Below are 27,124 nucleotides of genomic sequence, written 5' to 3' on the forward strand. Positions count from 1 at the left end.
CTTCATCCTGATGAAATCAGTGTGCAAGAAAGCACACTTGTAAGAAAGCACCACCTCAGCATCACGCATACTTCATACACTTCAGACATTTTAAGATCTAATTCACAGGGAAAGGCTGTAGCTCAGTAGCGTATATGCTTTGTATGCAGGAAGGCCCAAGTTCAATCTCCGGCTTCTTCACACAACTCTCACTATAGCAAAGGACACACTTGGCTGGGAAGAGAACCACATTTTCTCAGTAAGAGGCCACTGTCCTTTGAAGCCTTGGGAAACACAATACCCCTGCAATAGAGGTACAGTGGTACCTCAGTTTTCAAACGTAATCTGTTCCGGAAGACCATTCAAGTTCTGAAACTTTCAAAAACTGAGGTGCAATGGGGAAATTGAGAAATATAACATATATACTCAGCGGAAGCTGTTTGACTTCCGAGGCGTGTTCGGAAATGGAAGCATTTACAGTGTTCAAGTTCTGAAACGTTTGTCAATGTTCAAAAACTGAAGTACCACACTACTGTGTTTTAAGGAGAAGATATCTGAGCACCACACAACAAAGGCACAACAGCTGCACAAGGAATGAGTATTGCAGTACTGTGGCTGCAAATTGTCTGGTCAAGTCTTTGGTCAGTGAACACCTCTGACTTTTTGAAAAAGGATGTGGTACAAGTATCTCTCGCTAAGGTACTCCTCAGCTACTCTGGCGCTTGCCAAGCTTTGTTTGAGCTGCTGTTGCTATGCCCAAGCAAAACAAAACCCGGAGGCCTTTAACCTGCAATGCCTTTTGCGTGACACACTCCTATCATTGCCAAACAAACAGGGCAGACCTGCTCCTGAGGAGATGGGACACCGTCAGAGAACACTCTGACTGACAGCCTTCATAAACATGGCAGCCCTGCAGGCATGCTTGTTGCTTCTTAGGAATTTATTACTTCTTCCTTACAGGGTGGAGTGAAAAAGTATCCCAATTTAGGCGAGATCAGAAATATACAACCATAATGTATGGAAGATGCGTTGGGTTTCCATAACCCTTTGCTGTGGCACATTTCAGTGCGTCAAGGTGGACCTGTTCCCACACAGACCTGTTTTATAAATGGTATATGATTCCATTTTTATTTTTCAAAGTTAATCTCCAAAAGCTCCCTGTTGACTAGTTCATTTTATCATATTTACATATTTTCTTAGACTATTACTTCTTGTGTTCTGAAGTATCTCTGAGTTTGTTAGAGTGGAATACAATAAAATTAATTTAAGGTGAGCTCTCTTTTCTGTCTGGAAAAAACTCCTGACTATGGGTATTTCCTTCCACATGGGTATTTATTGTGGGATTGGTGCTCCTCATGTATGCAACTTTTTATTCTATCTGACATGTACACACAACATTTCCCTCAGAGTACCAGCCTGTTTCTTCTCCCATCCAATCTGCAATCAGTTTCAAAAAAGACCTGTAACACTACAGAAAGCAGTGGAAACTCAAGAAAATATTAAACTCTAAAGACTAACTTTTCCCCTCCAGCAGGTACTTTCCTGTTGATGCAAACTAGCACATGAATACAGATGCCCATTAAATCAAGTTTATGGAGTCTGCTAGCTCTATCACAGTGCTGTGTGGGTTTCTTATAATATTAACATCTCACTGGGGAGTGCCCAGAGTTCCTGTGTAAAGGTACATAGTTTAACAACTGAGGTGGAGCTGACCAGAGCCATTCCTATCACCTTTCTGGTTTCTGAGTTGACAAAGAAGAATTTCCGGTTTAGCTTCTGCTTTACACAGAAAAGGCAGCCAATTCCTGTGGTTGGGGATTAAATTCAGTGCATTGAGTTGAGGGTCAACAAGTTTTGCCACAATGTGCTCCATTCAAGCTCTGAGGTAGGAAGAGGAATGGCTAAACACCAGGAAGAAGGATTCTGTTAAGCTATGAGAGAAACTTTAAAAAGTAAGTGGTGTTGCTTCTGTTTCCAATTAATACTTGCATTTTTTTATATATAAAAAAATCAAAGCTGTCTGCCTTACCTTGATGGCTGTAAAGTTATTACATATAGGGTTTTTTGGGGGGGGTATTTTTTTTTTTAAAAAAAAGGAATTATATTTTTTGAAAAACAAAATACATCAAGAAATGTATTTTGAGGATTTAAGATATGTGTTGCATACCAGCCCCCTTTCTGCATTTCAGAAGTGAAGTTCAAATTAGCATTGTACGAATGCAACCAATATTGCAAAGGAATTAAGTGGATGTGAAAATGATTTCCCATGAATTCGTTAATTATTTGGTGGCTTAGGCAGATGTGTGACTCCCCAGCCTCCTAAATTGTCATCATCTGGTATGCTTAGGTTGTTGTTGTTTTTTTGTTTTGTTTTTTGAAAAACTGGGTTTCTGCAGCAGCTCGTTTCTAATTCCCCTGAGATCTCTGATCGGTTTCATACAACAGTAACTGTAACTGTTTCAGCTTGCAATAGTTTCCTGCCTTTTAAGACTGAAGGTGATTTTGTGGTGAAGCCAACTGAAGGAAAAGTAATCCCAGTTTTTCTTTTAAGGGTCCATAGGTAGCAGGATCCAGGAAATTATAGCCCAGTTAGCTGCTATGAATAAACTCTGAAAATGGAAAGCATTTTAGAGCTAAAATTACCAAGCACAGAAGCACAATTCTTCCTGAAGAAACATCATCATGGCTTCTGCAAAAGTAAACCCTCCTGTCACACCAAACCTTTAGCATTCTGAGAGTGTCAATGAACATTTGCAACAGGAATGGAAGAAGCTACATCTCAGAAAAGACTCCTGAGTAAACTTAGTTGCCTTGGCATAAGAGTAGGGGGTCCTCTTATGGATGTGTAACTGGTTACAGGAAGTAGGAAGTCAAAATAAATTGTTAGTTTTCAGAATGGTGGTATGTAAGAAGTGAGACTCCAAAGGATCAGTGGGACCAGTGCTTTCTAACTTGTTCATAAATCTAGCGTTAGACTTGAACAGTGAGGTGGCCAACTTTGCTAACAACATCAAGTTATTTCTATGGAATTTGGAGAATGAGGGCAGTTCACAGTCAAGCGAAATCTGGTAGAACCAAAATGAATAAGTGTGCATACTAGCAAAAATGATGCATCTGTCATACCACCTTCTGCACTCTAGAAATTAACGTCCTCTTCCAGCCTGTACATCTTCTCCAGGCCTACGAGGAGAATTATATTAGAAAACAAGTTTCTGCTTTGTTTAATAGTGGCATGTTTAATGGGGGCACATTCATTTCACAGCGCCTCATAGAGTAATGTGCAATCAATATTTCATTGGAAAGGGCATTTTCATGCACTTGTTACCCACCGTCAGATGTAAACGCTCTTACATTTCAGTACTATCCAGAGATAGAATCACTGAAGCAAAAGCTTCTGTTTGAGCTTCAGTAGCTAAAGCTACAGCCTATTCAAGCAAGTGGGTTTGGGCTAGCCAGAGCTTGGGGTCCTCTGAATGTTGCTGTTCCCCATCTGCATTGGCAACCTGCGTCTGCAACTACCGTCATCCATGGCCATTAACTATGCTGGCTTGGGCTGATGGAATTGGAGTCCAAAAGCATCTGGTGGGCTTCACCATCCCTGCCCTAGAATGCCCTACCCACACCTGTTATTAGTGGCACTGTTTCCAGAGACCTCACAATGTCAGAGCAGGAGCTGCAGAGGCTGGCTTCCTCTCCATTCTTGTTCTTATCTCAACCACCCAAAGTCTACAGCAAGGTGCTCTTGGGACATGTTCAGGAATTTCCACCAAGCTGGTGCAGCAGGGCTGATGGCTGCTGATGCCGCCTTGCCACTGGATGAAAGGCAGCAGCAGAGGGACAAAAATTGCCCTTAAGGCAGTACGGGGACACCAGAGTATAATATGGAGAGCAGTAGATTGGATAATAGATTCAAAAAGTGAGAACTGCCACAAAACATTTCAGTGAGGAGTGGTCCAGTTCGGGGTTCTAACCAGACATTAGCAGTTGTGCAGGTGTGGCTCTGTTGCCTGGCTCATTTTGCAATTCTGCAAGTCACTGCCAGTTACTGGGAGGGCATGGTGGGGTAAGGCAGGGCAAGGCAGGGAGCTCAGCTCAGCATGGTGCAGGCGCAGTGTGGGGAGCACTGGATTGACTGCTGCTGCACTGCACTGCGCCATGCCAAACTCCCTGCTGCATTGCCCCATCCCCTTTTCCTCTCAGTAACTGGCAGTGATGTGCGGTACTGAGAAGTTAGTAAAGCGATGCAGCCTGCACAGCCCCACCAGCTCCTGCTGCAATTAACTCGCAAAGCCCTTTCCAAGGATGCTCATTTCTGCCCACTCCTGCAACAGTCAGTCAGCATTCTGTGGCGACTGAACATGTTCAGTACCCATTGGGTAAATGAATAATTTATTACGGTCAGAGACCAGCTTTTAGAACCCATTTGAGGGAACACTCCCAAAGGACAAAACATACATATAAAACTTTATACAATGATAAAAATTAATGTTTAAAAAGACAGTGAACGTAAAGGGACTAAAACTGGGAGCCGGGTTTAAGGACTTTCAAACGAACTAGTTTGGCTCAGGAGAAGGTCTATGTCTGCAGATCTGAACACAGAATCTGGCCACCGTCCGGGTTGTCTTCTGATATTTGCCTAACAGGAGCAGGATGTATATTTGGTTCTCTGTGAGGTCAGCTAGCCTCACCAGCATGGAATCAAGAATCTCACTGCGGGCCTCTTCAAAGAAGGGACATCTAAAAAATAGATGCTCTGGGCTTTCTATTTCCCCCAATGAACAGGCTCAGAGTCTTTGGGTGTATGGAACTTTTTTGTAGGATCCTTCCAGGACTGGTGAGGGCAGGGCTGAGCTTCTGGCGAGTGTGAAAGCCCTTCTTGCATTTTTGGTTAAGAGAAAGGAAAGGTAAGCTGCTGGGGCGGCTATATATCTCTCTGCATCTTGAGCAGTCCTGTTGTCTTTCAATATCTGTGATTCTTTGTTTGACCATGGCTTTTGCTTGGCCCAACACCAGTCTTAAGAGGGCTTGGGGAGCAAAACCCATTTTCTGGAGGGTGTCCAGGACTGCTGTCAGCCAGCCTGACTGGAACTGGACACAGAGGATCAATGAAGCTAATCCTTGAGGAAACAGATTTAAAGTCAGCCATTTGTAAATTGATATTAGGCAGATGTGAGCCTCCACTCTCATCGTCCCTGTTTCTAGTCTGACCCATGCGTTTGGCATTCATCTGGGGACTTGTAGAAGCACTCTAAGAAATTTGGATTGCACATGCTCCAGGGGGGAGAAGGTAGAGGAAAGCAGACCCAGAAAGGTTCCATAAATGAGCTGTGGGTGTTTTGGGGTCTGCCCATCCCCTGCCTAAGGGTTTTCCATTTTAATACTTCCTTAAGGTTTCTCTGAGCCTACTGATACCTCCCTCTGCTGCCATTTAGGTTACATGGGAATCTACCCTTCTCTGAGTTTGCTATTATTGCATAGGATATTATTAGTATTATATTGCTATTACTATATAGGCTGTATTATTTAGGAGTATAGCTTGCCTTATCTCGGGGAATCACAACACATATAAAATGTGCATTCTTTGTGCATTTTTGTTCTGGTTGCTATGTGCTCTTGTTAAATATTGCAACACTAAAAGTTGTTTATTTTGGTTCTTCACAGTGTACAGTATCCTTTGAGAGTTTCTCCTTTCCCCCAGGGATGGAGAGGTACAAATATGTGTTGAGAGTTGTGCCTTTACAGATCATTATTTCCAACTACCTCCACCAGACCAAAACACACAGTACAGTTTCAAAGATGTGCTTTGTTACATATGTCAGAGTGGGAAACAAGTCACATTTTCTTATAGTGGAAGTGGTGAACTGCACTGCCCCACAGGCCCAAGTATTTTTTTTCAAGTGGGGGGGGCAGGACCCAGGGACCACCTACCCCTTCTGTCTGTGGTGGAGTGGCAGTAAAGATATCTGCTGTAGTGGTTAAAAAATGATCCAAACAGAACTGCATCCAAGCAGCATTGCTGGGAAACTTCGATCTGTATGCATATGTATATACGGTATTATGTTGGCTTGGATAGCGAAATACTGCAGCTAAGATTCTTGATTCCTAGTTCTTAGCCTAAGAACTAGGAATCAAGACACTGCCTATCCTGGAGTGTGCCTGAAATGCAGGGAGACTGGATAGGGTTTGGGGAAATAAAATTCAGCCCACAACCGAAGTGAGTGGAAAGATGGGTGAGAGGCAGGGGAGCAGTGGTCTGAAGTCATGGGTGAAGAGAGAAAACCCTTTACACACTTATCCTGTGTGCACCTCAGGAAGGCATTAGTGAGTGGGGTCAGGTCTCTGCAGCTGGTGTATCCAGAGGCAGCCCCACAGCCTGTGGGAGCGATTTAAAAGCCTGTGTGAGTTACGGTGTGTATTTGCCTCCACTAGTATGAAAGGAGTAGGTTTAAGCCACCCACTGATCCTTTTTTCCTTCTCTTAACCCATCCTGGCTGATTTTTAGCACTTGGTCCCGACTTATTTTAGTGGATGATGCTTTGGAAACAAACCCAGAATGCATTGTAGTCTGTGGATCAGACGAGCTAAGTCTGTGTATCTGGACTCTGGCAAAAGAAACCCCTCTGCGGATATTAGGTCAAACCTGGGTCAGCACAGCTCTTCTCTGAACCCCGCATCCTGGCCAAAAGTGGAAGCCAATGCAGTCTGTGGCTGCCGGGCTTAAATGAATCACATGTAATGCGCAGTCTCTTGTGATTTGGCTTCTTGCTCTTCTGTTTTTTAACCTTCTGGATGTCTAATACATTTCAAGGGGAGGAAGCACCATCTTGTTCTATGCCTCAGGCAACAAAATGTCTTGGGCTGGCCCTGTCAACTTAGTACTTAGTAATGTTATGGTAGCAAGAACTTGAAGCTTGGAAGCACCAGCTTTTCACAATCATGAGTGAAGCTGAACTTGCTGCTGTTTCATTCCACTATGAATACGTAGGAGCATTCTGGAGGCCCTATTGCAGGGGCAGCTAACCTGTGGCCCTCAGATCTTGTTGGACTCCAGCTCTAGCCAGCATAGCCAATGGATAATGGAAGTTGTAGTCCAGCAACGATTGGAGAACTACAGGGTCTCCAACCCTAGCACAGAGCATCTGTCAAGAAAAAGGTGTCAGCCTTAGACATAGGGCAAGCCCAAATGGATGGTGTGCAATGCTCATGATCTGTGTTTACAATTTTAAAAAAATCTTCACCTGCTGAAAAGAAAGTTGAAAAGGCAATCTCTAGTAAGGAATGTTGTTTTAAAAACCACCCTTGTATCGATAGGAAAGCATGGCTTGCTATTTCCAACTGCATTTCTTGCTCTCTTACAGAAATGTTAACTCTCAGCAGGAGTGGATGTGGAACAGGAGCCAAAATAAATAAGCAAAGACATTGACGCACCTGCCACCCTGATTTGACGTGCCTCTTGTGAGTGTGTTCCCAGGGCGGAGTTTGAGTTTCACACCTTGTTCTGATTACAGAATGGGTAACAGGCAATATGCAAGCAGGGAGAAAGGAAGGAAGGGAAGAGCCCATGTGTCTTACTCTTTCCTTGTGTATTATCAGCTAGAACTTGGCTAAGGTAAAGGTAAAGGGACCCCTGACCATTAGGTCCAGTCGTGACCGACTCTGGGGTTGCGCGCTCATCTCGCATTATTGGCCGAGGGAGCCGGCGTATAGCTTCCAGGTCATGTGGCCAGCATGACAAAGCCACTTCTGGCAAACCAGAGCAGCACATGGAAACACCGTTTACCTTCCCGCTGTAGCGGTTCCTATTTATCTACTTGCATTTTGACGTGCTTTCGAACTGCTAGGTTGGCAGGAGCTGGGACCAAGCAATGGGAGTTCACTCCGTCACAGGGATTCGAACCGCCGACCTTCTGATCAGCAAGCCCTAGGCTCAGTGGTTTAACCACAGCGCCACCTGGCTAAGTAATGTGAAAATAATGAAAAAAATCCTTATTTTAAAAGTCCCCATCACAAATTTGGAAATATTCCCACTTCCAACAATATAGTTTACCAGTTATATCAGTTCAAAGAAATACATACATTCTGTTGGGGTGTGCCATTTTGGGGTGGGTCAGGAAAGGGGACAAATGAGTCTTCCACAAGAGATAATCTGCTTATTCCTCCCTTACTGGACCTTAGGATGGCGCCCCTCCACTCTGCACATGCTCAGAGGAGGAGATTTCTATTGTTACTTCACACTTTAGAAAGCTAGATGTAGCTACAAAATGATTATTTGTGGTACTTGTTTGTTTTTCTTTTCTTAAGGAGGTGGTATTAAAAATGCCTTCTCATTTCTGGTTCAAATTAGGCCCTTATTATGAACTGTAACCTGCATAAGTGAGGTTGGAAGATCATAAACTTTTAAAGGAAATAACTATTCCATTTGTTTTTCCAGCTTGCCTTCCTGAGCCAGAACAATGTCTAACACCAGCACTACACCCAGCAGCCCTGGTAACCTCACGGCAACCACTGCTGTGACCACTGCTCAGCCGAGCATCTTCGAAGAATTTCTTAACAAAATTCCATGTGAGTGCATGAAAGGGTGGATGGGGTGGACTCAAATGTGATGTTTAAAGGATTGCTGGAAGACCTTGTCATGGGCCTCGTTTTGACTTTATAAGTTAGAGCCATTGTTTCCTCCTGTTTTTAGCTTCCAAAATATGTGTATGTGTTTTAACTGAAATTCACTTGACTTTTTCCAGAACTTCTGCACGTTGTACAGTTCATTAAGAAAATTCAGTGCTGCCCATAAGGACAGTAATTTCGTTGGCTAGTTCAAACCATTGACTTGCTACCATATATTTGCTCTCGAGGCACTTAACAATGGAGTACCATTTTGTGTAGGTCTGCACACAATGGAGAATACAAGAAGAGCAAAATCTCCTGCACAAGCTCAATTGAAATGAATAGGAGTTACTTGATGTGTTCTTGAGCAACTTCTGTTCACTTCAATGGCTATTGTGCAGCTGATCATCGTGGAACATTTTGCCTCAGGAGTTCTTGACAACTTGAACCCTTCAGGTGGTCAGATTCCTGCCTCATCTTCACTCTTTTCACTTCTCTTCCCTCATACCTTCTCCCCATTTCCCTGAAAGTATGTGAGGCACCAAATGATAAAGAGAATTGTGATGCTATCATCTAAAAAGAAAAAAGAAAAGGAATATGTTTGGCAAGAAGAGACACAGGTGTTATCCACACTTACCTTTTGCCCTGCTCTTTCCAGGCACAGGTGCACATTTTAAAGGTCTTTTTTTGTCCCTGCTAAAACCCACTATATAAAGCTGAAGTGCAACAAATGGCAATTTGGATTTTCCATGGATTGCCATTTGCTCCAATTCAGCTTTAGAGAGTGGGTTTTCACAGGGAAAGCTACAGAGCAAAAAATATCCCCAATGCTTGGACACTGAGCTTTAAAGTGTGGACCTTGCTTGGAAATAGCAGAGGAAAGATAAGTGTGTCTAAGCCCACAGTCAAGTTGAACATACAAATCACTGATAGTCATTAATAAGCTATGGCCACCGTTAATAAGTTATGGCCACCACTGTGTTCCCATTGGTTGGTTTCTTTCCATTTCCTTTTCAGTCTCTTATAAATTGACTTTGACAACATAAAGTGAGAGAAGAAATTATTTGGCTGTTTTTGTGAGGGAGACTGCATTACGTACACATTTTGCACAAATGAATTTCCTCTACTTTCCCCAGAACAGTTTCTTCTAAGGGGAACTAGCATGGGGAGTAACTATGCCATCTGGTGGTAATCATTACAAGAATTAAAAACAAAAGGGATTAGCTCAGGGACTGGGTTTTTTTTCCCTTGAAGGAGAGCAGAAATTAAAAGGATATAAAAAAGCACCATAAAAATACCCTGTTTCTCATATTTTAAGACATACCCATAAAATAAGCCATAGGAGGATTTGTAAGCATTCAAGGAATATAAGCCATACCCCGAAAATAAAACATAGTGATAGGCGCAGCAGCAATGCCGGCCGTGGCAGGAGGAGGAGGAGGAAAAAAATAAGACATCCCTTGAAAATAAGCCATAGTGTGTTTTTTTGAGGAAAAAATAAATATAAGACGTGTCTTATAATATGAGAAACACGGTAGTTTCTATTTTCCTGGTGGCTATATGGATAGGAATGTAAAGGCTTGGCTTTCAACATTCCTGTCTGATCATTTTATAATTTACCATTTTATATTGATTATTCTGATAAGTTGTGTTAATTTAGTTGTTTGCTAGTTGCTGCTTTTTGCTGGACCTAAAAGCAGAAGGATATAAGCCAGTAAGTGAAATGAAATAATTTGCCTGCTGTTAGGAAGTGATAGTAGATTTCCCAAAGATATTGACTGCATTTAGATGAACATATCTTGGCTTAATAAACCAAGGTATGAAAAAGCCTGTTGTTTGTGCACAATTAAAATAAGAAGTCTCTTAATCATACTTACCCATTTTGTCCTGATTTGGAAACCATGGTTATCAGTTTTGGAAAAAGCTAACATAAGGTTACCAGATTTTTTTTCAATGGATCCGGGGACTCTTTTCAATTTCAATGGATTTTGTATGGGGACTGATTGGTAAATCTGAGAACTGTCCCCGGGAAACGGGGACATCTGGTAACCTTAAGCTAACATATTAAGTCAACTTCAAACCATGGTTCAACATCCTGGCTTGTTCTGAATGAGGAAGCTATGGTTTCCAGCTTCAGATGAAACAGTAAACTATGGTTAATTTAAGACTTCCTGGCTTATTTGCTCATGATGTGAAGGAATGGGCAAAGAAGCTGCTTGCTAATCTAAGATGTGAATGCAAACATTGCTTTTGGGCAAGGATGCTTTATTAATGTGCATTACACAGAAAGTAAGAATGAGCACCTTTCTTTCTTTCTTTCTTTCTTTCTTTCTTTCTTTCTTTCTTTCTTTCTTTCTTCCTTTCTTTCTTTCGTAGTGGTTAAGAATGGTAGACTCGTAATCTGGTGAACCTGGTTCACATCTCCGCTCCTCCACATGCAGCTGCTGGGTGACTTTGGGCTAGTCAGACTTCTCTGAAGTCTCTTAGCCCCACTCACCTCACAGAGTGTTTGTTGTGGGGGAGGAAGGGAAAGGAGAATGTTAGCTGCTTAGGGTAGTGATAAAGCAGGATATCAAATCCAAACTCTTTCTTTCTTTCTCCTAATGTTGGAACAGTACCCAGATGGGCTCTCATAGCTATTGCTGTCGCAGTGGGCCTGGTCCTCCTCCTCTTTCTCATCTGCATCATTAAGTGCTGTTGTTGTAGGAAGAAACGCAAGAAGAAAGAGAAAGTCGCCTTTCCCAGCACCAATGGTTCACCCACCCAAGCAACTCTGGTATGGTCTTATTGCTGCCCCATTGTGCCCTGGTGGGATATGCTATGCACAAAGCAGAGGCAAGTTGGTGTGGGGCAAATTAAGAAAACTTAAGAGATCTTGCCAGAGCTTGATATTTGGGGAAAGCCAACTTGAAAGAGCAGTCTACTTGCTTGGTTTGTTTGCATTTGCTATTGGCACTCTAGTTTTCACTACTTGGTTCCAAAATGGCTGTTCCTTAATGCTCGCTCACAGCAACTATATTTTTGATTGCCGTTAATGTACCAGCTATGGATTTTAAACTGATATTTTGCCTCCAAGTGAATATAGAGATGTACAATATGCTTAGCAAACTGCCTCTTCTGTCTTAAAATTGTCCATAAAGAGAGGGTGCTGCTGTCTTGACAATAGATCCAACCTGATATCGAAGACCTGGAGGGTGGACTGCAGAATGAGAAACGAGGACAGCTGCAATATTCTCTGGAGTATGACTTCCGTAGCCAGGAGGTATGATTCTCTAATCCCAGGGTGAAATATTTGTGGCCCTCTTTTATTATAAAGCTATATTATCACAACCTCTTCCTTACCCCCCTCCTTACAGCATTCAAAAGCTTTCATTTTCACATAACCAGATTTATATTCTCCATCCCCACTCCACAACAGAGCAATCCTAAAATGGTGGTGGGGAGATTTCATGCCAGAGAAAACACCCTAATGGCACTGCTCCTCAGCTGCCTTTCATGGGAGCTTACGATTGCTCCCTTAATGATCAGCCCCAGCCATTGACAGTATAGCTGGCCTTCCTTCATTCTCACCCAACTCACATGTCCGAAGCTGGAGTCAGGAAGTCAGCAATAAAACAATAAGCACATGATGTCAGTGAAGTTAACTCTTTATTCAAAGAAACAAAATAACTCAGTCCTAGTGGTCACAGCAACCCTTCCCAGTAGGTCTTTCCCCAATGAAGCAGTTGTGAGGATTGAAGTTCCCCACCTTCCCACCACTCTCTAAGTCTCTTCCTCCCCTGGTTCCTTCTGCAGCAGCCTAAGGCTCCATCATCTTGTCTCTCTTTGCTCCACCCTCTTCATACCTCTTCAGGTTCTGGGAGTCCAGAAGGGAGGGGAGCTGGTTGCAGCAGGAGGGGAAAACTCCATGTCTTCTTTAGCGGCCTGCCTAATCTCTGCCTCTTGGCCGCCTCCACTTCTGCCTCTGATTCTGGGCTGCCATCTGCCACAGCCTCTTCCTGCTCACTAAACCCTGTTGTCCTTTCAGTTTCTGACACCTCTTCCTCCTCCAAGTCTGCTCCCTCTTCTCGCCATCCCACCACCAATCTCCAGACTCTGAGCCTTCTTCCCTAGGGGTTCCCCAGCTGGTGGCTCCTCCCACTCCTCTGCATCCAGCCAGTCCATGACACCATAGCTTATGCCAGCTATGCTATCCTAACAGTATTTTTTCATCTGATTCCTTCCTATCCTCTTCTACTCCGAACAGTTTTTTTAAACTTTCCTGCTTTTCCATACCATATGTAGCCTTGGTTTCCCCACTCCAGCTGTAGCCTATTTCTGCAGTGTCCAAGGGTATCTAAGCCATTCTACGATGTTACCGGTAAATGCTTTGGTGTTGATTCTCTTTAAGATGAAGGTTGGAGTGAAGCAGGCGGCAGATCTTAAGGCTATGGACAGCGGAGGCACTTCTGATCCCTATGTGATTGCCTACTTGACATCTGATATGAGGAAGAAGTATGAGACAAAGGTTTACCGTAAGACACTGAACCCTGTTTTCAATGAGAGCTTCGTTTTTAAGGTAGGAGATAATCACCTCTATCAATCAGTTCATTGCTCCACTTATATCCATTTTAGCATTGCAGTGTGTAGATTTGTTTATATTATGCAGAAAATCAATTTAAAGACCTTGTGTAAAAAAAAAATCAACATTACCAGTCTGGTGTAGTTTAATTGACTTGAATGAGATTACACTCCCTTAAATGGCCAGCGAATTGTCACGTTGAGACTAATATCCCAAGCTCAAGTGATAGCAAGCATAGTGTCTTCCACCAGGCAATAGGCAGGGCAGGGCAGGGTGGCATTGCTTACTTGGCTTCCCAACACTGGGGTCCTGGCCAGTTCCTGAGAGGGTCAGGGGTGAAGCGGCAGGCAGGTTGGTGCCACGTTGGCACAGTGGCAAGAGCTGACTACCGTTTGGTGTGAATAAATGGCAACTACCAGACTTTTAGAAGACATATGAAGGCAGCCGCGTTTAGGGAAGCTTTTAATGTTTAATAGACTATTGCTTTTTAATGTTCTGCTCTGTTGGAAGCCACCCAGAGTGGCTGGGGAAACTCAGCCAGATGGGCGGGGTATAAATAATATATTATTATTATTATTATTATTATTATTATTATTATTATTATTATTATTATTATTTATTAATAATAGATCGTTATTTCCATCACACTCTGCTTATAAGCTTCCTTCGATTATACTATTTCTGTTCATTGTTGAAGACAATGCTGTACATTGTGGACTTTCAGTCCAATCTGTTATGCTGAAGGATGACATTCCTGTATCAAGCACAATAAGTCTTGCATTAAACCCATAAAATAGCTGTGGGGAACCTTTGGTCCTCAAGATGTTGCTGAACTACTAACTCCCATCAGCCCCAGCAAGCATGGCCAGAGGCTAGGGATTCAGTAGCATCTAGATGGACACACTTGCCATACAACTTTAGGCAGGCCTGCAATTTGGACCCAGTGGAAAAAGCTGGAAATCAGTTTGCTTTCTCGCTCTTTCCTCCTTGCCAGATACCCCAGGCAGATATAGCGGAATCCACACTGGTGATGCAGGTGTACGATTTCAACCGCTTCTCCAAGCATGACATCATTGGTGAGATGCGGATCCCTCTCGGTGATGTTGATTTGCAGCACGTCATTGAGCAATGGCAGGAGCTCACTGCAGCCGGCAAGATGGAGGTTGGTATTATCAAGCAGTGTGGCAAATCCTCTGGACATTGCAAGTGTCTCCCAGAGTGGGTTACAAAAAATAATAAAACAAAATGTGAATATATATATATATATGTATATGTATATGCTAAACGGCACAGTGGTAAAAGCAGCACAAAATGGTGAGCAGTGTTAAAATTGCATCTAAAAAAGTTCTGCAAAACAATTTTAAGGAGTCTTTGCCAGGTACTGAAACGACAATAAAGCAAACAACAGGTGAGTCTTTCTGGGGAGTGTTCCACAGGTAGGGTGCTACCACTGAAAAGGCCCTTTCAGGTCCTTAGATGACAGGAGGCCCTCTACTGAAGATCTGTAAGTATGCTTAGGTTAATGAGGAGATAGCATCCTTATCCTATGCCATGAAGTACTTTAAAGCAGCATTTTAAATTGGGAAACAGGCTGGGAGCCTATGTAGTTGGCATAGCATAGCATAGCATAGCATAGCATAGCATAGCATAGCATAGCATAGCATAGCATAGCATAGCATAGCATAGGTGCAATCCCACTTACGTATTCTGCACTAATTGCTATCTCCAAAGGCGGCCACACATACAGTAGTCTAACTTGGTGGTTCCCTGAGCATGGGTAACTGAGCAGATATGCTCAGATTGTGATTCTAAGCATGGTATGGACAACATAACAGTACTTTTTGATGTTGTGACTTAGTCCTATGCTGTGCAGCAGCACCTGCCTTTGCCAAGGATGCCAACTTAGCTAGTTTAGCACAGGTTTTCACTTCTGCTGTGCCAGCTGAAGCAACAACATAGGGCCAGGCTGCACAATGTTCAGAGGGGAGTTATTGCTCATTCCCCCATGCCCTTGCAAAACCTGCTGGGGCAAGCGCACAGGTCAATGTACAGGATAAAGAAACTTCTTTCATCAAAATATCACATGACAAAAAGGGTATGTTGTTAGCTTGAAATTCTGTGAAAAGAAAATGCCAAATGGATCCGTTTAGTCACAATATCAACTGATTTGACCAATGACTTCCAATCAAAAAATGCTCTAATTATACACGCTTCATTATATAAGTTGATTACATAAGCAGTTTGCCATACTGGAAGTTATATAATTTCTGCCACTTGCAGGGTGGCGTATGTTGCAAATTGTGCTAAATTTTTTGTAGGTTGGAATGCAAATCCTTTGCAGTCTGAGAACAGTGTGCCAAAACATCTATTCTAATTTTGGTTCTGATAAAACCAAAGTCTTTTTTCCATTCTGTTTTGTAGAGGTTTTGAAAAACAAAGTATGACATAGCATGTTTGCTGCATATTCAACTTTTGTGAGGCAGCAAAATAGCATGCAAGACAAAGCCAATGGTGAAGGAGAGGCTTTGGTCAGAAACAAAGCAGCATGGCTATAACTGTTAAATACTTTCTAAAATACCTTGTCTGAGAATACTATCAAAAAGGGGTCTCGCCAGCATGCAAATTCCAAAAAGATAAGTTCCAAGACTGAAATTGTATGGAAACCCCTTGCAAGGAAGCCTTGTCCATTAGTTTTAAGTATATGAGGACAAACACAAGTTGCTCAGTGACTGTACATACTTGCATGTATTTTTCTGTATTATATAATATTTCAAATCTGTTTCTTTAAATACGAGGCTTTGCCAAGCATGGAAGGGGATGTAATAAATGGATGTTGTTAAAAGGAATGTCTGCATGGCTGCAGGATTGCCAACAGCAGAAAGAGATTTCTTTTACTTATGCCACTGGGATAAAGCCAAGCTCTAACTTTATATCCAGCTACTTATTGTCATAAGGGTTTGGGAGCAGGCACACACTCCATAGTTATTATTTAAATCAAAATATTTTTACAAAACTTGTTGCTGATTTCATTTTGTTATAGAACTAACTAACTAAGAAGTGCCCAGATTGACAACTGGATCACTTCTAGCTCAGACAAGTAGCTAGAGAGCCATTTTCAGTTGTAACAGCACTGCTAATATTGGTCATATCCAGGACCGGCTCTTCGTAGACCCCCGGTGGCGCAGTGCACCATGGCGCGGGGCTGGTAAGCTGGGCAGTGGCCTGGCAAGGAGGGTGCCGCGCAGCAAAGCCGCGCGAAAACCAATTGCGCCCTGCGAGGGTGGGGCGGGTGGCGGAGCGATCTCCGCCCCTCAGCACCAGGGCGTGCGATCTGCTCAAGACGGCCCTGGTTCTCCATCCTTGGACTAAACAAGGGCATACCAACAACAAGGGAGAGAATGTGTCAGCAAGTAGCCCACTGAATGCAGAGGCAGATGTAAGCAGGATGTGTGAATCAACCTGGAGTAGCTACTTCCCTCTGGGTCCATATGCCTCACCTCTCCCATGATCATGTATCCTGCGTTCATACTATTTCAGACTATGAAATGTAGTTTAATTGTATTTAATACATTAACTAATCTATAGTATAGGATGCTGTTGGCGCTGTGGGTTAAACCACTGAGCCTAGGGCTTGCCGATCAGAAGGTCGGCGGTTCGAATCCCCGCGACGGGATGAGCTCCCGTTGCTCGGTCCCAGCTCCTGCCAACCTAGCAGATCGAAAGCATGTCAAAGTGCAAGTAGATAAATAGGTCCCACTACAGCGGGAAGGTAAACGGCGTTTCCGTGTGCTGCTCTGGTTCGCCAGAAGTGGCTTTGTCATGCTGGCCACATGACCTGGAAGCTGTATGCCAGCTCCCTCGGCCAATAACGCGAGATGAGTGCCACAACCCCAGAGTCGGTCACGACTGGACCTAATGGTCAGGGGTCCCTTTACCTTTACCTTATATGCTTATATATCTATAGTAAACGAACATGAATTGGTGTAACCCAAACAGTGGAACATTAGGCACTCTGAAGGGTTGTAAGAAGCAATGCCGACAGGCGTTTCATTAACATTTACCATTTTGTCCAAAGAGTAGTAATGTCATCTATTGCTCATGACATTCCTTCAGACAACTGAGTTTCAATGATTAATCCCTATTGCTTGGTGATAGCAAATGCCAATGTGCCTCAGGATAAAACTGGCTTTCTCAATCAATCAATCAAACAAACAAACAATTTATTGTGTATAGCCAAAGGCATTTACAATGAACAGCAGAGGGCAAAAGCAAGACTGAAATCACACTGGCTTTCTGAAGCACATCTTTATTATCCCAAACCGTTGAGGAAAGGCTAAGGAAGCTTTAATTGAAAAAATGATCATGCACTGCTTGTGAATTCCCCATGGTTCATGGCTGGTAGCTACTGTAGGCAGAGAAATGAGTTTGATAGTATCTTGGCCCTAGCAAGGCAATTCTTATTTTCTGATTACTGCTGTAGAACTTGTATATTCCTCTTGAGCAGAGTTGGGGATATTATTCAGCCCAAGGGCCACATTCCCTTCTGAGCAACCTTCTGGGATCCACAGACCAATGGTGGCTGGGGCCAGAGGCAAAAGTGGGCAGTGCAATAAACACCAATGCTATCTTTGCACAGTAGCCTCATTCCCACACACACACACACACAATTCTCCATCCTGTCAAGCAAGTAGGGTCATCAGAGTTGAAGGACACTTTCGAGCCAACCCAAAGCACTCAAAGAGCGGTGCTCTGGGGAGAGTCTTGTGGGCTAGATAAAGCAGACTAGAGGGTCACATTTGACTCCAGACCTGGAGATCCCCATCCCTGGTCTAGAGAGCACTATGTAGCAATGAATATAGCAAGAAGGATACAACAGCTTAGGTTGTCAAAGGCCTAACATAATTAGAAAGCTGAGGCCAATGTACTCTTTTCACAAACCATTGTGTTTTTTGCAACATGACCTTGATGTAATAATAGTGCACTAGGGGTGGGTTTATCCTGGGCCATGCACTTGCCATTCCCATTTATCAGTTGTTCCATTATACTTCCCCAATGTTATTACAGTACCAAGGTCCAGTGCCGAGGGCCTTCTGGTGGTTCCCTCGCTGCGAGAAGCCAAGTTGCAGGGAACCAGGCAGAGGGCCTTCTCAGTAGTGGTGCCCGCCCTGTAAAATGCCCTCCCATCAGATGTCAAAGAGAAAAACAGCTACCAGATTTTTAGAAGACATTTGAAGGCAGCCCTGTTTAGGGAGGCTTTTAATGGTTAATCGATTATTTCATTTTTCTGCTGGAAGCCGCCCAGAGTGGCTGGGGAAACCCAGCCAGATGGGCGGGGTATAAATAAATAAATTATTATTATTATTATTATTATTATTATTATTATTATTATTATTAAGTACAGTTGTACCTTGGTTTTCAAACAGCTTAGTTCATGAACAACTTGGAACTCGAACTCCGCAAATCCAGAAGTAGGTGTTCCAGTTTGCAAACTTTGCCTCGGAAGCAGAACGCCTGGCACAGCTTCCAAGGCTTCTGATTGGCTGCAGGACACTCCTACAGCCAATTGGAAGCCGGACCTTGGTTTCCGAACGTTTTGGAAGTCGGACGAACTTTCAGAATGCATTCTGTTCGAAAACCAAGGTACGACTGTATTGCCATCTGGAGGGGCACTGTAACACTATATCACAACAACAATGGGACACCCCGCATCCCCAAATGGATTTTTTCTGCTGTGAAAAGCTACTTGCATGCCAATAGAAAGCTATGCTACATGCTCAAAAATGAAGCAAAACTTTTACAGGAGCATACAGCATTAGAAGCAGAATCACACATGGCCACTCTGATACCACATCTCATCCTCAATGCACAACAAAAAGAATGTCTGGAGGGGTCCTTGTTTCCTCTAGAATAGGGTTACCAGACATCCCCGGTTCCTGGGGACAGTCCCCGGATTTGCAAATCTGTCCCTGGACAAATTCCATCCCAGAATGTCCCCAGATTTGCGAATCTGTCCCCGGGAAACGTGGCAGCGGCAGCCTCAGCAGCCCAGAGCCAGCCTGGTAGCGCAGTTGGCTCTGGCTGGCTTCAGGAGCTGCTCGCTCCTGTGGTGCTCACCATTTTTCCTCACTGGAATCCCACTATGATGTGTCTTGTGTGCAACACATCATATGAGGACTTCTGGTGAGGAAAAATGGTGGGCACCATGGCAACGAGCAGCTCCTGAATCCAGCCAGAGCCAACTGCGCTACCAGGCTGGCTCCGGGTTGCTGACTGCCGCCGGCGCCACCACTGACAAAGGGGAACCGGTGATGTCCAGCACTACAAATCTCCTGCCCCCTTTGTTTGACTGATTGGGGGAGGCTTGGGAATTGCGGCCGGCTGGCCGTTGCCCGTTTTTTAAAAACTCTGCACATTTATGTTTTCACAAGGTGTGAAAGAAGGGCTTTGCACCTTTATACAATATGCATGTGTGCTTGGGCCCAGGGTCTTTTTGCCTCACCATCCCCACTACTGACTCCCTGTTGCTACTCAGCTTCAAAAAAAATAAAAATAAAATAAAATGTGTCCCCGGATTCATTGAAAAAAATCTGGTAACCATACTCTAGAATCAAATTCTGAGAACACTGATTATCTTGGTCTGTAGCAGAAGCTGCTTGTGCACAGTGGTGATTGGTTGATTCCTGTGACATCACAAACCCATATTCCCAAGAAAGTGTTTCAAGTTAAAATATATATATTGTGGTTTGTTTAAATAAATTAAAATCAAAGCAACGAAAGAACATTCCATCAAATAAACTAGCAGGTGGTACAATATTGATATAGCAGGAAGGAAGGCTTCTTGCCTGGGGGTGGAGAATGACAAGACAGATGGTTGAATCAGCATTCAAATTGCTCTGAAGTACAGGGAAAAAATCATTTTCATCCTGTCGGAGAAAACTATATGGTAACCCCTGTTTTTTTTCCACCCCTTAAAGGTATGTTTGTACATGCCCTTAGAACAGAAGCAGTATTATTCTCTAAATGCCCACACAGAATAGTGTTTCCAGCCCATACAGATGTCATGTGGGCGATCCCTCCCAACTTTTAAATAGCCATGGGCTGCTCCAGTTTTGATCAGAGTTACTAGTGCTGCCAAAGGGGAATCCATGACATTTTCTAGAACTAAATCACCCCCTTAGCCAAAACTGCTATCAGCCCTGCCTGAGGTAGCGGACAGAGACAAGTACATGTTTGGTTCCTTCCTGTAATTTCCCCCCTAGTGTGGCTAATAACAGCTTCATAGGTACGACTGTCCATTTAGATTGGGGGGAAATGGTGTGGAAGAGGATTAAGCACCTCTTCTCCAGTGCTATTGCTCCAATCAATGTTGGATCACCCAATGGCTGCTTTAAAACAAACAAACAAACAAACAAACATTGAAGTATAGACATCTGATCACAGATCTCCTCCATCACATTTGCTTGGCCCCATGTTCTACTGAGGTCCAGTGCCGAGGGCCTTCTGGCGATTCCCTCACTGCAAGAAGCCAAGTTACAGAGAACCAGGCAGAGGGCCTTCTCTGTAGTGGCGCCCACCCTGTGGAACACCCTCCCATCAGATGTCAAAGAGAAAAACAACTACCTGACATTTAGAAGACATCTGAAGGCAGCCCTGTTTAGGGAGGCTTTTAATGACTGGTGTTTTAATGTATTTTTAATCTCTGTTGGAAGTCACCCAGAGTGGCTGGGGAAACCCAGCCAGATGGGCAGGGTACAAATAAGTTGTTGTTGTTGTTGTTGTTGTTGTTGTTGCTATCAAGTTTTGGGAACTGGAGTCTGAAAGTTCTGTATCTCCAGTATAATCAATTTGATTTGAGAGGAGATCATCTCTGTGCATAGCTGGAGAGCCCTTCTTTCATCTCCGTCTCATCACAACTGTCTTATCTTCTTCTGCGGTCAGGGAAAGGACTTTGGAGGACAGTGATCATGACTTCCAGGCAGTTTTGAGACTTGGACACTCCACAATTGGGCCTTCAGTTTCTGCCCTTAGTTTGTCAGTGGGTTGTGAAATTTTATGTTTAATCCTCCTCCTTCCTCCTGCCTTTTTCTTCTTGTAACAGCAAGAGCGCCTGGGGGAGATTTGCTTCTCACTCCGATATGTTCCCAGCACCAGCAAATTAACTGTGGTCATCCTGGAAGCCAAAAAGCTCAAGCGGATGGATGCACATGGCCTGTCAGGTAATGTGAAAGGATAGCTGGAGCTCACTGTTCAAAGTGGAGGGATGTGAAATAGATTTAGGGGCCCCTCAAATGAAGTCTGAAAGTCTAGGACCATCTTTGACCTACTACAACCTGGAGGACAACATGCCAGCTATCTAGCCCTGACTTCCCACTGCCCTTGAAAATAGGAAATATGCCTTGATCATAAGAGCTGCACACCTATCTCCTATGCCATGACAGAGAATGTGCTTGTCTGCTGCTGCTGATATTCAGATCACGCTGCTGGAACAATACTTTAGGGCAAAGATTCACATCTTAAGATAAGGGAACTGTGTCAAAGCTGAGTGAGTCTTATTTTTTAGAAACTAGCAAGGAATTATCCCTGCCTCCTCCAAAAGATATCAGAACAGCAGTTTAGTCTCAGGACGACCCTTTAAGGAAGGACAGGCTGCATCCAAGGCTCAACACGACCATTCAACACGTTTCACGAGCAACAGATTTGAACCTGGGTTCCCACTCCAAACCCAACACCAAGTCCTAAACGCTGTAGCACTAGTTGCTGGCAAAGCTAAGTGGTGATGATGAAGGAGCTAGGAGAGGGATGGGGAACTTGTACCCCCCCCAGATGTTGCTGGACTACAACTCCCATCATCTCTTGCTGCGTTGGCTGGGGCTGATGGGCATTGGAGTCCAGCAACATCCGGAGAGCCACAGGTTCCCTGCTCCTGAGTTAGGATGTGTGATGAAAGTCCAAAAGCCTGGGATGTGGTGATAGGAAACCCTTTGTAAGGTTGGGGTCTTGTGGGAAATGGTTCCATTTTGAATTAACTTGGTTTATAAAGACCTCACAAAGAGACCTTTTTCAGTACAGCCCCCTTATGTTGTAGGAATATATAGATTACATCTTCAGACTGTCAACAATTTCTGACTTTCCTCTCTCCCTCCTCCATCCCAGATCCCTATGTCAAAGTGCAGCTTATTCTGAACAAAAAGAAATGGAAGAAGAAGAAGACAAGTGTAAAGAAAAACACATTACATCCCTACTTCAATGAAGCATTTGTTTTTGAAGTGCCCTTTAACTTGATCCAGGTATGTTTTCTCTGTCCAGTGGGCACCATTTCATGGCAGACACATGTTTTTAGGGAATTAGCACTAACCTAGACATCTTTGCTTGTTGCCTGTGCAGAGGATCTGCTACAAGCACTTCTCTTGTTACACTGAAATATGCTTTAATGGCTACAGCTATCCTTGCTATTGCATATCTGTTACTGAGCCTCTCCTTCTCTACCAAAGGCTAATAATTGTTTTGCACGTAGGAAAACTTACACAAAACTTACAAATAAAAGAATCTCAACATCTGCATTAATGGTGTGAAGCTGTAGCTCAGTGGAGCATCTGCTTTGCATGCAGGCTAGGACAGACCCATATGAAACTCTGAAGAGCTGCTGCCAATCAGCGTTCTGAGCTAGATGGACCAAGGGCCTGACCAATGGCAAGACAGCTTTCTATGTAAAGGAGATGCCCTTTAGATTTCTGCAGCATCACAGTTGCTGCTTTCCCATGGATTCAACCCATGGCATTGGTGCGAAGTTTAAAGGCCTACTGCCATGGGGACATGGCCAATGGCACAGGTCCTTATGACGCAGTTGTTTCCTGTTTGGGGTTGGGGCTGACAGTTGGATGGTAACTGATATGTCCAACGTCCTGGAACAGTTGGGTGATAACTGGTGCTGATGACGTGATGGTGTCCTTTAAACATTTCCCGCAGTGCAAATGGATAAATTCCATGCCACTACTATAACATCTAAAGCGGGGGGGGCGGACCTGTGGCTGGACTACAACTCCCACCGTCCCTCTGGCTATACTGGCTGGAGTTGATGGGCATTAGAGGGCTACAGGTTCCTGATCCCTGATCTAGAGAGCATAGCAGTACAGAGGAAACCTTATGGGAAAAGGAGGATATGTGGTACATCTTGTCTGCAATGTGATAAAGCTCCCCCGCTCATTGTTAAAACTATGGTACTTTAATGTACCTGGAGGTCCACACTGGGATATGCTTCCTGAAAAGAATACATACTCCTCAAAGCTTCCATACTGACCCTGCTTCTTTCTATCCTCTCATCTCATTGCTTTGTGTCTTCTTTCCAGAATGTAGACCTGGTGATTTCTGTCTGGGATTGTGACAAAGTGTCCAAAGATGACCAGATCGGGAAGCTGTTTCTCAGCTGCCGAGCAACAGGCAACCAGCTACGTCACTGGTCGGATATGCTGGCCAATCCTCGCAGGCCTGTGGCACAGTGGCACAGCTTGCAGCCTGTGGAAGACATTGACAAAACCCTGGGACTGAAGACTCGCTTCAAGCTGCCACTGCCCAACAGCTAAGAACAAAACAAACCTCTCCACTGGAGAAGTGTGCTTGGTTGGTAGGAAAAGTGTGCAACGGAGCAGCTGGTAGCAGAAATCACAGTGTAGCATCACGATCACTTAGTCAAAAGTGTTCTGAAGGAGAATATTGATTGCTCTTAGCTTGAACTCAGACTCTAAAGGATATTTATCTTGGATGAGTGGGAATCCAAATGTGTGTATGTGTCTACAACCCATCACCATGGAATGCAGTCACTGTTTCATCATGATGAAGAGAAGCACAAAAGATTCACAAGGCTGTACTAGCTTGGATTTAAAGCGATGCTACTAACAGGATGTGCGGAAGGCCATGTGCGGACATGTGTGGAGCAGGAATTTCCACCGGGCCTATAAACATATTTTCAATCAATGCTCATTGCCCATGTTAAAAATCTTAACATTCAGGGAACACACCCACACATGTGCATGTGCATGTGTTTACTAACAAACAGCTTTTTAAATTAAAAGAGACAGGTTAAATCAAAAGAATCAAATAAATTCTCCTTTCAACATTGCTGCTAGGTATTTTCGACAGGTTTTTCAGAGTACATAAGAGCCTGCTGGATCAGGCCAATGGCCCATCTAGTCCAGCATCCTGTTCCCCCAGTGGCCAACCACATGCTTAAGGGAAACCCACAAGAAAGTCCCAAGCACAAGAGCACTCTTCCTTCCCTGCAGTTTCCAGCAACTGGTATCCAGAGGCATTATTGCCTCTGCCTGTAGAGGCAGAGCATAGCCATTATGGTTAGAAGCCACTGATAGCCCTCTCCTCCATGATTTGTCTAATCCTCTTTTAAAACCATCCAAGTTGGTGGTCATCACTGCCTCCTGTGGGAGCGAGTTCACAGTTTAATGATGAGCTGCAGGGAGTACTTTCTTTTCTGTAATAATCAAGTGTATGTGTATATATAGAGTGCCTGCTCTAAGGTATGCTGGGCTGCAGCCATTTAGGGTTTTAAGTCAACACCATTCCCTCAAATTGTGCCCGAGAGACCCAAACTAGCCATGGCCAATGCTGCCCCATGCTGTAATATAATCATCATCTGCCAGCTATCAGGACTCAAGTGTCCAACCTGGGGATCCGAAACAAGATCTGTGTGTGAATTCCCAGCAAAAAAAGCAAGCAAGCAGGGAGGGACAAATAAATCTTTATGGTTTCAATTTATTGTGTTGGGGCCAGCAAAGAATAAATATGCTCAGTGTGACACCAAGGAGCATATTATATCATTATTCTGTTCCAGCTGGGTAAATTTGCCGCTTATGTTGCCAGAGACATGTATGGATTGCAATTGCCGTTTGCCACCACTATCAGTTGTGTCAATAAATGCTGCAATAACTAGGAGAAGATCTTGCTTCCTCTTGCTACTAACCTCTTGGGAAGTCAAGTGTAGCTTAGCATTATGCCACTCTATCTTGTTCCTACCCCTGGTACTTCTTCTCAGCTATCTCTGCAGAGTTTATTGTCCACAAATTGATTTGTGAGATTATATTAAAAACAGGTTCTTCCCTTTATTTGTGGAACAAGCAAGCAAAGACTTTCTGTTTCTGGATCTCAGTTACGTCTGCCATCATATAGAGAACAGTATCTTGGATACCCAAAATGAACAGTGGTCCACCATTTGTAATTGGCTCTGTGGAGGAGTAGACCCTTCATAAATGGCTGTGGCTGCTTGGCTGTTTGATTTATTTAAGCAGCCCCAGCAGGAGCTGCAAACTGGCAAGTTTTTTAGCAACAAGGAAGCAAAAATAAAAACCAGTTCATCAGTCTTGGACACTCCTGCTTTTAAAGCTAGGTAAGTGCCATTATGTATCTTTTCTTTTAGCAATTCTCAGCTGGAGTCCTGAAGAAGAATGAGGAAACTGTGATCTGCATCATTGTAATGCTGCCTCCTACTTGTTTAGCCGACCTTAAAATATGGCCAAGGATCAAACTGACTGTTTTTGCTTGGCCATCAAACTGAACTGCAGGATTCCTGTGTATTTTAGAGCATAAGCCTGTACTTAGAAGTATTCCCAGGTCAGGGGGTCTAAGGACTGCAGCATAAGGCTAGTAGCTGAATTAAGCCTTAAAAAGCTATACACACACTTAGAGACCTTGAACTCAACAAGGCTTACTTTTAATGCAATACAGCAGTTGTTGTTATTTAGTTGTTTAGTCGTGTCCGACTCTTTGTGACCCCATGGACCAGAGCACGCCAGGCACCCCTGTCTTCCACTGCCTCCTGCAGTTTGTCAGACTCATGTTTGTAGCTTCGAAAACACTGTCCAAGAGAGACTATTTACCATGAAGGACAGTTATCTGTGTAAAATAAATGTGGTACCAAATAAATCATTCTAAAAATACATTTCCCTACAACTCAGAAAGCATACTTTTTCATTTATATGTAATGAATGCACATATTTTATGTAATGAATGCACATATTTTATCACACAATAAGACAGAATAACATTCAGAATTTCCACATGGAGAAAGTGAGCTTTCAAATGTGATAGCAATCTGTTGTTGCTCAGATTGATACCATGGCCGAATATGCCTTGATTTTTTATTTATTTTAAAGAGGCATGTTCTTTATCTGCAGTCCGTACATGTACGGAGAAACAAGATCCTTCATCTAGTAAACAGCCCTGCTAAATAGCCCATTTGGCTATTTAACCATGCTATATGGATACCCCAGCTTTTCGCTCAACTAGTGAAAATCAGTAAAACATTAACGGTTTTGTTGCAATTATGTGTACTGTAAGTAAGAGTATCCGGCCCGATACTTTAATTACCTGCAATACACAGAACTAGGAAACATCACCAGCAACCTGCTCAGCAACTGGGTTGTCAGAGTGGCTATAACTTTGTTATCTTTCCACAAAAGTATCCTTAAGGCTATTACTGTAGCATCTTAAAGACTAACAAATTTGTTATGGAAAAAGTTTTCATGGACCAGTTGCATAAATATTATTCTCAATTGGTGAGAATAGCATCAGATGCATTAAAATATTGGCAAATGTGTGCGTGCCCACACAGTGTATAAGTGTGAAAAAATGGAGATAGAGTCAAATGGCAATGATATGCAAAAATTACAGGATGAAAATACAATTAAAGTTTAAAGACAATAAGCACAATAAGCACAGTGACTATTCTCAGGAGCCAAAATTAGTGAGGGGGTGGAAATCCCCCTCCACACAAACACATACACCACCTAAAGGCAGTACTGTCAATCATAGTCGAACACCCATCTGCTCTCGGGAGATTGATACAGCAGCACCCTCTCTCGCATTTTTTTAACCACCTCAGAGTTACAAGAGACAAACCAGTAAGATCCACCCACAGACAGGACGTTTTACAAATGCACTGTGTTCTTCGGATTTATTAAAACACGAGCGACCCGA

The 27,124-nt window shown here is 43.5% G+C and overlaps 1 protein-coding gene across 2 annotated transcripts; it reads left to right on the forward strand.

Annotated features, from left to right (window-relative positions):
• Positions 1-1,715: 1,715 nt before the first annotated feature.
• SYT8 (synaptotagmin 8) lies at positions 1,716-25,087 on the forward strand. 2 transcript variants are annotated; one of them, XM_035121569.3, is made up of 10 exons: positions 1,716-1,931; positions 7,338-7,434; positions 8,411-8,541; positions 11,196-11,356; positions 11,747-11,842; positions 12,971-13,138; positions 14,136-14,303; positions 21,240-21,357; positions 22,295-22,428; positions 23,488-25,087. In XM_035121569.3, exons 3-10 carry the CDS (start codon positions 8,433-8,435, stop codon positions 23,719-23,721), a joined length of 1,188 nt encoding a protein of 395 aa, XP_034977460.1. In that variant the 5' UTR covers positions 1,716-1,931; positions 7,338-7,434; positions 8,411-8,432; the 3' UTR covers positions 23,722-25,087. The 2 variants fall into 2 exon arrangements, with proteins under 2 accessions (XP_034977460.1, XP_060132292.1); XM_060276309.2 differs by lacking the exon at positions 7,338-7,434 and having other exon boundaries at positions 1,746-1,931.
• Positions 25,088-27,124: the final 2,037 nt, after the last annotated feature.

Source organism: Zootoca vivipara, chromosome 1, assembly GCF_965207765.1.
Source record: "Zootoca vivipara chromosome 1, rZooViv2.hap1.1, whole genome shotgun sequence".
In the NCBI taxonomy this organism is placed as follows: Eukaryota; Metazoa; Chordata; class Lepidosauria; order Squamata; family Lacertidae; genus Zootoca; species Zootoca vivipara.